The sequence below is a fragment of the Nicotiana tomentosiformis genome, chromosome 12 (genome assembly GCF_000390325.3).
Source record: "Nicotiana tomentosiformis chromosome 12, ASM39032v3, whole genome shotgun sequence".
Lineage (NCBI taxonomy): Eukaryota > Viridiplantae > Streptophyta > Magnoliopsida > Solanales > Solanaceae > Nicotiana > Nicotiana tomentosiformis.
Genome location: NC_090823.1, coordinates 102,409,678 through 102,421,505, shown reverse-complemented (window position 1 = coordinate 102,421,505; position 11,828 = coordinate 102,409,678). Strand labels below are relative to the sequence as shown.

The 11,828-nt window shown below is 39.2% G+C and overlaps 1 protein-coding gene across 1 annotated transcript; it reads right to left on the bottom strand.

Moving 5' to 3' along the window:
• Positions 1 to 5,790: 5,790 nt before the first annotated feature.
• On the bottom strand, positions 5,791 to 8,293 carry LOC104109405 (uncharacterized). The gene is made up of 4 exons (XM_070191058.1): positions 8,120 to 8,293; positions 7,966 to 8,068; positions 7,661 to 7,878; positions 5,791 to 5,886 (listed from the first exon to the last, which is right to left on the bottom strand). The coding sequence occupies exons 1-4, from the start codon at positions 8,291 to 8,293 to the stop codon at positions 5,791 to 5,793; spliced, it is 591 nt and encodes a 196-aa protein (XP_070047159.1).
• Positions 8,294 to 11,828: the final 3,535 nt, after the last annotated feature.

Genomic DNA, 11,828 nt, shown 5'->3' with positions numbered 1-11,828 from the left:
ATAGTCTTTCATTGATGATTCTTCTGTTATCTTTACCTTTACATATTGTTTTTCTGCATTCTATTTGTCTTGTGGTCGAGTTTATTATTTGATAATCCTAACTGAGATGAATCTGAAAAGTTCATAAGCTTGTGTCTTTCATTATTTAATTGAAGCATGAAAAGTTTAAGTGTTTAAGTGTTCTTCTCCTTCCCTATACATGTGACTGTTAACTCCAAGAGAAGTCCCTGAGTATCACTATGACATTCTCATGTTCATATCTAGTTGTTCGTTGCATCTATATGAGACAGTCTTGTTGAGGTGAACTTTCATGAATACAAATAACTCTGTTGTATACATTCTTTTAAATATTAAATTATCCCCTTTTCATAAAAGTAAGTCATAATCATATTTGTTATAGTTAACTGATAATTTCTGATAAGTTGAACTTAATTGTCTCATGTTTAGGTGTAACCCTCAGCTGCATGTTTAAGTCAAAACCGATTTGGTGTAGTACTTTCTTGTTTTTAATCTCTTTTATGCTACTGCTGACTTTTTAAAGCTTACAATCAGTTGTCATTAAGATATCTCTCATAAAGTAGGACTTAATCATTCTTGTTATAGCCAAAGATGATAATTTTTAAAGCTGAATATGATTACTTCATATCTAGATACTAATTTAAGCTATACACCTGAGTTGAACTTGTTTGGGTATGATACTTCCTTGTCTGTAACTCTCTCTCTCTCTCTCTCTCTCTCTCTCTCTCTCTCTCTCTTCGTGATATTGCTAACTTGATTCTATAATATGTGAAGCTCCCCTGTATGTATAAGATCACAACCCCACATGAAGTGTCTGTGTATAACTGATTGAATATTGCATGTATCCCTGTTTGGCTTCCTGATCCCATGTTCTATTTTGAACTGCACTAAGTCCACTCCTTACTTCTAATTGGAACTGAATTTGATCTTTAAACATTATGAGAAGTTCCTTATTGATACTGCCTGAACGTAATAGTTTGTTTGAGGTTAATATTGTTATTGAATGTGATCTTGTTGAGCACCTTAGGAATTCCATGTTGAATCTATAACATGTAGTCTTACTAGGAACATTGATCATGATCTAATACTTCTGATAATACCTAAAAGGTTGTTTGGTATGATTGTTTTGTTTAAATCCTTGTTGGTGCTTTGAGAATCCCAAGCAATGTGGTTAGTCTATTCATGTGCTAATAGCAATACTTAAGTTAATCAACTCATGATTAGTCTGCTAGGGCAAGAGTGTCACACCTCCTTTTTCTGCAGTGGGATAGGGGATAAGGGAGTTTTTCCAATTAAAGTGACATTAATCGAAATGGAATTATTTATTAAAAACAGAGTCGCCACTTGGAATAAGTTATGGTGTCCCAAGTCGCCGGTTTATTTTAAATCCCAAATCGAGGAAATTTGACTCTATTTATGGTCTGCGAACACAGAAGACCGGGTAAGAAATTCTGTTAATCCGGGAGAAGGTGTGAGGCACTCTCGAGTTCCGTAATTTTAGCACGGTTGCTCAACTATTAATAATTGGCCTAATTATATGATTTAATACATGTTTTAAAACCTAGTGTGCATTTTTATCTTCTAAACCGCTTTTAATTATTTATGGAATTATTTCTGGAACAAGTCAGGATGTCGTACACTTGTCGTTTTGGCACACGTCGCAAACCGCGCTACATGAAATGCACCCGCGATTGACGACATGCTTATTTTTATTATTGTGAAGTTCTGGTCGAGTCACATGAAACGCACACTCAAATTGAAATTTATGTATCATGACTATGCCACTGGAACCATACTCATAGTCACGATGATTTATTATTGATCGCTCCTAAAGCAAGCTACGATATTCATACTTTGTCGTAATTTTGGAATCAACTGTAAGGTCGTTAGTTATGGAAATTTGTCGTGGAAAAGGTGGCTTAGATCGTTAAACTAATAGGCCAAGATATGGAGGTAATTGACATTTATTTGTCAACTGAAGCAGGCCAACTAAGTGTGTTTACAAAGAATAAGCCAACTATAGTGAATTGGGCGAGCAACCTATTATACCGTCCATTTTAGTCATTGTTGGTTTAAATCAACATAGTCCAAAAAATTCGTTCTGCTTTCAAAGTTCTCTTTCCCAACATGTTATTTTACAAATCACGGCCAAACAAAATAGAAATTAATTTATCTAAATCATCATTACAGACCCAAAGTAACTTAAATAGATTATGTACCAAACTTAAAACTAATATTTTTAACATGTAACTAGAAAGAGAGCATGAAATAAACACATGGCAATAATCTTTAATTATACAAAAAAAAGAAAAAAGAAAACTCAACAAACAGAAGGATGGCACACTTCAATGACAAAGATTTCACAAGACAACGATATATATCCATAAATACGGTAATAAAATAAAATAAAAGTGGAAGCAATGAACCTTCTTTGAAGATTTATGAATATATCAATAAGAACCTCCAATTGTCTTGCAAAGAAGACGAGAGAAAAATATTCCGACAAGACTGAACGCGAATGACATCGTCAACCGAAGAGTAGACTGTGCCGGAAACCTCGTCGTGAACTTGAAAGGACCTCTCGAACTATGTTTTAACTCCAGCTGAAAATTTCGGTGCTTTATTGGAGATTTAGGACTCTGGGTTCGGAGGTGATTTTCATGGCCATTTTGGGTGGTATTCCAACTGGTTTAGGACTGGTTTGAGGTGAATTTCGAGGCTGATTTTGCTGTGATTTAAGGGCGTTTTGAAGCTGTTTCTAAAATGGTAACTGCAGTGATTTTACATAGCTAATGGTTAATAGTTTCTATGGCTAAAAGCAAAGAGGCTTTGGTGAGAAAGATGAAACGTTTCGGTGGGTATTGCTGTGTTTTTTTGTTTGGCTTCTCTTCAGATCCCTTCCTCTCTATTTATTTTTTGGTCCCTTCTATGGTTAGCTTTAGGTCTGTATATATAATGTGTGTGGGCAAAGTCTTGGAGAGAAAGAAAATCAGATCATGAAAAGTGTGTGAATGGATAAAAGATCCAAAATAAGGTGCAGGTGATTACTCCAGAACAATCACGTGAGGGGAGAGAATATGCCTTATGAGTTAGTTATTTTGGGATAGGGAGGAATCTTGACTAAAAGGCAAAATCTCAACAAGAACAAAAGAGTTGGAACAATTTTATTGGTTCTTTATTTTTTCTTTTTTTGATTTTCTTGTAAAGGATAACAAAATAAAATAAACTTTTAAAATATTATTCCTACTAAATTGAGATAGCAAAATTAAATATTAACTAGCTACTTCCAGTCAAGGAACTATTAAAAAGAAATTCCAAAATTACTAACATACTAAAAATAAGAGGAAAACAAATTTTTGTGTGTTTTCTTTTCTTTTGCCAATTAGAATAAAATTGTATACTCTATCAATGTGAAATTCTTTTTGTTTATTTTCAATTTATCTAAAATAAACCTATAAAAAGGTGAATAAAACTAAAATATTAAGATTAAACTTCAAACTATTTAAATACTAAAAAGTGAGTTAAAAACTCAAATATAGTCAAAAATTAGGTGCTCACAGCTGCCCCTCTTTGCTTGGAAACATGAAGAGTTTTCAGGCAACGACAAAGTGAGCCGTGTGACTAATTTTTGACCATAACGTTATTCAAAAGTGGAAGAAAATAAAAGGAAAAGGTGCAACCGAGTCCTTGTTTTGGACAGCCTACATATCCCGGGTTATACGGGAATCAGGTCGCGTGTAGTTCAAGAGGTGAATGAAGTGATGGAGTGTGTGGAGAGGATGAGAGAGTCGAGTTAGGTATCGTTCCGTCGAGGTTCCGGTCCGCGGTCCTGTTATTACATCAAAATCAAAAATAAAAAAGACTAACTAAGCCTGTCAGCTTTGAGTTACAAGATTACTATCTATAAGTCTTCTGAAACTTGATCTTGAGTCTTGAATGGTTTTTCATGTAGACTTTTGATTTGAACCTTGATGCTTGCTAGCTGCAGGTGCAGATTCATCTTCTTCAGCTTCTTCGGATCAAGACCGGACATGCAGTGCTCGTGACTTCAGCCATGTCTTGAGCAGTTCACATCTTTCATCGGCTTCTGCATTTTGGATTCACTTCTCTTCTTTTCTTTTATTTTATTCTGGATTGAGACTTCTTCCTTTGGTCATCTCGGACTGTCGACTCGCATTCTTGAGGCGAGCTTCTGCTACTTCTAACTTAAATTGAATTCTGAAATGACTTCCCTCGTTCTTCAGGTGGGCGCCTGCAACTGACTTAAAACTGAAATGAATTCCCTCATTCTCCAGGTGGGCGCCTGATAGTGACTTGAACTTGAAATGAATTCTTTCATTCTTCAGGTGGGCGCCTGCAACTGACTTGAACTTAAAATAAATTCCCCCATTCTCCAGGTGGGCGCCTGCGACTGACTTTAACTTGAAATGAATTCCCTCGTTCTCCAGGTGGGTGCCTGCTGCCTTAAAACTTGAAATAAATTTCCTCGTTCTCCAGGTGGGCGCCTGATGACTTAAAACTTGAAATAAATTCCCTCGTTCTCCAGGTGGGCGCCTGATGACTTAAAACTTGAAATAAATTCCTTCGTTCTCTAGGTGGGCGCCTGATTTTGACTTAAAACCGAAATAAATTCCCTCGTTCTCTAGGTGGGCGCCTGATGACTTAAAACTGAAATGAATTCCCTCGTTCTCCAGGTGGGCACCTGATGACTTAAAACTTGAAATAAATTCCCTCGTTCTCCAGGTGGGCGCCTGATTTTGACTTAAAACTGAAATGAATTCCCTCGTTCTCCAGGTGGGCGCCTGATGACTTAAAACTTGAAATAAATTCCCTCGTGCTCCAGGTGGGTGCCTGATTTTGACTTAAAGCTAAAATGAATTCCTTCGTTCTCCAGGTGGGCACCTGATGACTTAAAACTAAAATGAATTTCCTCGTTCTCCAGGTGGGCGCCTGATTTTGACTTAAAGCTAAAATGAATTCCCTCGTTCTCCAGGTGGGCGCCTGATGACTTAATACTGAAATGAATTCCCTCATTCTCTAGGTGGGCGCCTGATGACTTAAAACTTGAAATAAATTCCCTCGTTCTCTAGGTGGGCGCCTGATTTTGACTTAAAACTGAAATGAATTCCCTCGTTCTCCAGGTGGGTGCCTGATGACTTAAAACATGAAATAAATTCCGTCGTTCTCCAGGTGGGCGCCTGATTTTGACTTAAAGCTAAAATTAATTCCCTCGTTCTCCAGGTGGGCGCCTGATGACATAAAACTGAAATGAATTCCCTCGTTCTCCAGGTGGGCGCCTGATTTTGACTTAAAACTAAAATGAATTCCCTCGTTCTCCAGGTGGGCGCCTGATGACTTAAAACTAAAATGAATTCCCTCGTTCTCCAAGTGGGCGCCTGATGACTTAAAACTTGAAATAAATTCCCTCGTTCTCCAGGTGGGCGCCTGATTCTGACTTAAAACTGAAATGAATTCCCTCGTTCTCCAGGTGGGCGCCTGATGACTTAAAACTTGAAACAAATTCCCTCGTTCTCCAGGTAGGCGCCTGATTTTGACTTAAAGATAAAATGAATTCCCTCGTTCTCCAGGTGGGCGCCTGATAACTTAAGACTTGAAATAAATTCCCTCGTTCTCCAGATGGGCGCCTGCTATCACAACAACACAGACAAAGCAGAGAAAATTTTCTGCCCCAGTTTGTACCAGAAACATTCATTGATTGTTAGTTGCATCCCATTATCCAGGAGGGTCCTGAAAACTTAAAACTAGATCCCATTATCCAGGAGGGTCCTGAAAACTTAAGACTGAACTTATCTGGAACATGCTTTCCTCATGGGCATTTCCTGGCAAAGCGAAAAAGATTTCTTGCCCCTGCTTAAAACAAAGAAAATTTTGTCAGATTGAAAATATGGCGGTTAGTTTGTGGCATCCTTGCTGAAAGTGTCTACTTTTGCCATTATCCCGCTTCATTCTGATTAGCTGCTTCGGGCTACAAAGAATTATTTGACCTTTCAATCGGACCTCGACCACAAAACCTCTGAATGACTTGAATCCCTTACACTCAACTCGTCGCATGGCACTTTCATTCTGAAAACTGTTGAACCTTTGCATTTCCTACAAATTTACGAATCACTTGACCACCTGAACTTCAGTTACCACCGCATTGCTCATTCTAAATCATGTCCCATTGTGATGTGCCTGGCCGAATTTTGCTTGGTGCAAATAAAAAGCCGGTAATGAGCTTTAAAGTCCTTTCTTGCTTGCTTAACAAAAGACTAATTTGACAGAGACTTAGAAAAATAGAACCAAAAGAAACGAAGCGAAGTGACTTCGAGAATTAGGAATAAAAAAGAAAAAACAGAGATGACTATTTGAAGAAAAATGGAAAAGAGACTTATCTGAATGAAGCATCTGGCTCCAATGATCATGACATGCATTTCAGATTGATCAGCCTAATCCATCCAACTAATCACATTTCAGTTCATGCCATGTCTTCATACTTCAAAAACCGGGGTTTCCATAATTCAATTTCTCTATAAAGTCATGAACCCCATTCGGCTTGTAATGCCCTGAGGGGTTTTCGCCAACAAACCTCTCTCATTTGCTCCTCTCTCAACTCATTATCACCTTACAGTGCCCGTAAGGGTTTTCACCAATAAGACTCCCTCATTTGAATTTTCTCTCGACTCACCATCGCCCTATGGTGCCCGTGAGGGTTTTCACCAATAAGACTCTCTTATTTGAATTTTCTCTTGACTCACCATCGCCCTATGGTGCCCATGAGGGTCTTCACCAATAAGACTCTCTCATTTATTCACTTTTCCTTGTGCCCATAAACAAAGGTGTTACCCATGATGTAAATCGTACCTCCATCTCACTTGACTTGGCATCCTCAAAGTTGATCAGAAGGTCTTTCTTTTGACTGTAGTGTAGGTTTTGGACAGGGTTAGAAAGAAAGGGTGGCATGAAGGCTCAAAATAATTTAAGATGAAGGGGTTCAAAATTACAACTTTTGGAATCAAATCTTTTTTTTTCAAAACTAAAACTTCTGCCCCAGTTTCTTCGAATCTGGGGAATTTTAATTTTTATTTTGATGGGACCGAACCGTGTAAGGCTGCCTATGTATCCTTAAAAGAAATCAGGTCGAACGTAGTTCAAACTAGTAAAAGTTGTTTTGTTTTGCTTTTATTTTTTATTTTTCTCCTTTCTTTTCTCTTTTCTTTCTTTTGCTTTTCTCTTTTTTTTTTCTTCTTTTTTTTCTATTTACAGCTCTACTTCTGATTCCAAAAGAGGGGTATGAAAGAACATAAATAAGGCTCAAAAAGGGGTAACAAATGATAAATGTATTTGGGATAGCAGAATAAAATGCCTTCGTCATTCCAACTTTGAACATGCCTAGTACAAAATGCGATTGAAGATAAGTTAAAAAAAAACATACATAATATCTCTTGACTGCATCAGAATTGATAGCCATATCCATACATTTACCTTCTATGTTTGTTAAATACAAAGCACCATTGGGCAACACCTTTGTCACAATGAACGGCCCCTGCCAGTTTGGGGCGAACTTGCCTTTAGCTTCAGCCTGATGTTGAAGGATGCGTTTCAACACCAACTGACCCACCTCAAATTTCCGGGGACGCACCTTCTTGTTATATGCTCTTGCCATTCTTTTCTGATACAATTGACCGTGATATACTACTGCCAATCTTTTTTCATCAATCAAATTCAATTGCTCTAGCCGGGTGTTGACCCACTCATCATCATCAATTTCAGCTTCAGCAACGATCCGCAGGGATAGAATCTCAACTTTCACAGGTATAACTGCCTTGGTTCCATATACCAGCAAATAGGGAGTTGCACCTATTGAAGTGCGAACAGTAGTGCGATAACCCAGTAAAGCAAAAGGTAACTTTTCATGCCATTGCCTGGAACCTTGCACCATCTTACGAAGTATCTTCTTTATGTTCTTGTTAGCAGCCTCAACAGCTTTGTTTGCCTTAGGACGATACGGAGTGGTGTTTCGATGCATAATCTTGAACTGTTGGCATACCTATTTAATCAAATGACTGTTGAGGTTAGCAGAATTATCTGTGATGATTACCTTGGGAATTCCGAACCGGCAAATGATGTTTGAATGAACAAAATCTACCACCGCCTTCTTGGTCACGGACTTGAAAGTTACAGCTTCGACCCACTTGATAAAGTAATCAATGGTCACCAGAATAAACCTATGCACGTTTGACGCTGCCGGCTCAATTGGTCCAATGACATCCATGCCCCAAATAACAAAGGGCCAAGGTGCAGACATTGTGTGCAACTCAGATGGCGGGGAATGAATCAAATCACCGTGCACCTGGCATTGATGACATTTGCAAACGAAGCTGATGCAATCTCATTCCATGGTGAGCAAATAATAACCTGCTCAAAGAATCTTCTTTGCGAAGACATACCCACTCATATGCAGCCCGCAAACTCCGAAATGCACTTCGTCCATGATAGTCGAAGCTTGTTTAGCATCTATGCACCTTAGTAATCCTAGATCTGGAGTTCTCTTGTACAATATTCCCCCACTTAAGAAAAATCCACTAGCCAGACGCCGAATTGTTCTCTTTTGATCACCTGTGGCATGTACCGGATATACCCCCGATTTGATGTATTCCTTGACATCATGGAACCAAGGCTCACCATCAGGTTCCTCCTCAACCACATTGCAATAGGCATGCTGATCACGGATTTGGATATGCAGAGGGTCGACATAAGTCTTATCCGGATGGTGTAGCATTGACGCCAGAGTAGCCGAGGCGTCAGCAATCTTATTGTGAATCCTGGGAATATGCCTGAATTCTACCAACCTGAATCATTGACAAAGATCATGCAAACATTGTCGATACGGTATGAGCTTCAAATCTCGAGTCTCCTATTCTCCCTGAATCTGGTGAACCAACAAATCTGAATCTCCCAAAACTAATATTTCTTGAACTCCCATGTCTATAGCTAGCCTCAAACCCAGAATGCATGCCTCGTATTCAGCCATGTTGTTAGTGCAATAAAATTGAAGCTGGGCTGTTATGGGGTAGTGATGCCTTGTTTCAGAAATGAGTACAACCCCTATTCCGACACCTTTCATATTAGCAGCTCCATCAAAGAAGAGTTTCCAACCTGGCTTTTCATCATGATCAGCCTTGTCAACATACATAACTTCTTCATCAGGAAAATAAATCTTCAGTGGCTCATATTCTTCATCCAGCGGATTCTCGGCCAAGTGATCGGCCAGGGCTTGGGCTTTCATCACGGTTCGAGTCACATAGATGATGTCAAACTCTGTGAGTAAAATCTGCCACTTTGCCAATCTTCCTGTGGGCATAGGCTTCTGAAAGATATACTTTAGAGGATCCATGCGAGAAATAAGGTAAGTAGTGTAGGATGACATATAATGCTTCAACTTTTGTGCCACCCAAGTCAGGGCGCAACATGTCCTTTCAAGAAGAGTATACTTAACCTCATAAGGAGTAAACTTCTTGCTGAGATAATAAATGGCTCGTTCTTTCTTGCCTGTGATGTCGTGTTGACCCAACACACAATCGAAAGAATTATCCAATACCGTCAAATAGAGAATTAAAGGTCTCCCAGGTTCTGGTGGGACCAGTACAGGTGGGTTTGACAGGTAACTCTTGATCTTATCAAATGCTTCCTGACACTCATCAGTCCACTTAACCGTAACATTCTTCTTTAGCAACTTAAAGATGGGCTCACAAGTTGTCGCGAGTTGAGCAATAAACCTGCTGATGTAGTTTAACCTTCCGAGAAGGCTCATTACCTCGATTTTGTTCTTTGGTGGTTGTAATTCTTGGATGTCTTTGATCTTTGATGGGTCCAACTCAATACTGCGTGGACTGACTATGAATCCCAACAGTTTCCCGGACGGGACACCAAATGCACATTTTGCCGGATTGAGCTTGAGGTTGTACCTGCGGAGCCTTTGGAAAAACTTTCTCAAGTCTCCAACATAGTCGGATTGCTTCTTTGACTTTATGATCACATCATCTACATAAACCTCAATTTCCTTGTGTATCATATCATGAAATATGGTAGTCATTGCCCTCATGTAAGTTGCCCCAGTATTCTTCAAACCAAATGGCATTACCCGGTAGCAGTATGTCCCCCATGTTGTGATGAATGCTGTCTTTTCTGCATCTTCCTCATCCATCAGGATCTGGTGATATCCCGTGTAGCAATCCACAAAAGACCCAATCTCATGCTTGGCACAATTGTCGATCAGAATATAGATGTTCGGTAATGGAAAGTTATCTTTTAGACTTGCCTTATTGAGATCACGATAATCGACACAGACCCTGTTCTTACCATCCTTCTTTGGTACTGGCACGACATTAGCTAACCAAGTGGGATATCGAGTGACCCGAATGACCTTTGCATCAAGCTGCTTTGTGATTTCTTCTTTGATCTTCACTCTCATGTCAGTCTTGAACTTCCTTAAATTTTGCTTGACTGGAGGAAATGCCGGATCAGTTGGCAATTTATGAACTACCAAATCAGTGCTCAAACCCGGCATGTCGTCATACGACTATGCAAAAACATCTTTATATTCAAACAGTGATTTGATTATTTCTTCCTTGATTTGTGGTTCCAGATGCACACTTATCTTGGTTTCCCTGATATTATCTTGATCTCCTAAATTGATTGCTTCAGTTTCATTCAGATTAGGCTTCGGTTTTTCTTCAAAGTGATTTAGTTCTCCACTGATTTCCTGAAATGCTGCTTCTTCATCATATTCTGTTTCATCATCACACTCTACTTCTTGGATTGTTGTTTCGGAATTAGATTGGCTTTTAAGATTTGGCTGAAAATTCCTCATGCATGTCATGTCATTGAAACCAGCATAAAAAGAACTGTATAGAAAAAGGAAACAAAACAAAAATGAAACGCCATCAGGAATAATGGAAAACGGGAAATTGTATTTCATTGAAAATAAAAGGATAGAAGGGTTTGTACATTAAAACAAGCAAAAAATAAAAATTCTGGATTACAACCCTGGAATAACCCAGATAACAGAAAGGAAAACAAAGCAAACTACCAAAACTCATTCCGGCTGGGGAGAGGAGTAGCTTTCCAATTGCTAAGCTTCACATTTGGCCCAACAAGCTGCACATCGGCATTACTGGAACCTTCCCTGATTTCCACCATGTTAACCTCATCAAACAAACTCTGGAACCTCTTGATCAGCTCTTCATCAAAGTCAACCACAGGTTTTGGGACCGCTGATATTGGGCGTTTTGTGACCCCTGGCTTGACAAAAGACTTGGAGATATGTGGAACAGGCTTAGGAAGTGACCATGCCTTTCTTTTCAAATTTTTAGCCTTTTTCATGTCCTTCCCTGTGAGTGTGAATCCCAAACCAAATGTATCGAAACTTTCACGTGGACACGCCGGATGTGCAATATCCTGCAGAGACGAACCCAGGCCTTTACCCGGCACAAAACCATTCTTCAACATTTCATTTGCTACCATGACGGACACGGATGGTAGCTTCGAACCTAGAATGCATTCTCCTTCAGGAATCTTCTTGAAAGACACTGTTTCGAATGTTTGGTAAACCCAATGCCCTTTATCATCTTCAACTTCAATAAATGGAACAATTGTGTCATTGTAAGTAGATAAGTTCTCATCACCGTGCACAACTATTTCCTGCCTGTCCCATTAAAACTTCACCATTTGATGCAGAGAAGACGGGATTGCCTTGGCAGCATGTATCCAGGGCCTGCCCAACAACAAGTTATTGGAGACAACCACAT

Coding starts and splice junctions, on each gene's coding strand:
- LOC104109405 (XM_070191058.1), bottom strand. CDS start 8,293: ATGGATGTCATTGGACCAATTGAGCCGGCAGCGTCAAACGTGCATAGG. Junction 8,069..8,119: donor GCCGGTTCGGAATTCCCAAG/GTAATCATCACA, acceptor TTGATTAAATAG/GTATGCCAACAGTTCAAGAT. Junction 7,879..7,965: donor GAACATAAAGAAGATACTTC/GTAAGATGGTGC, acceptor GCACTTCAATAG/GTGCAACTCCCTATTTGCTG.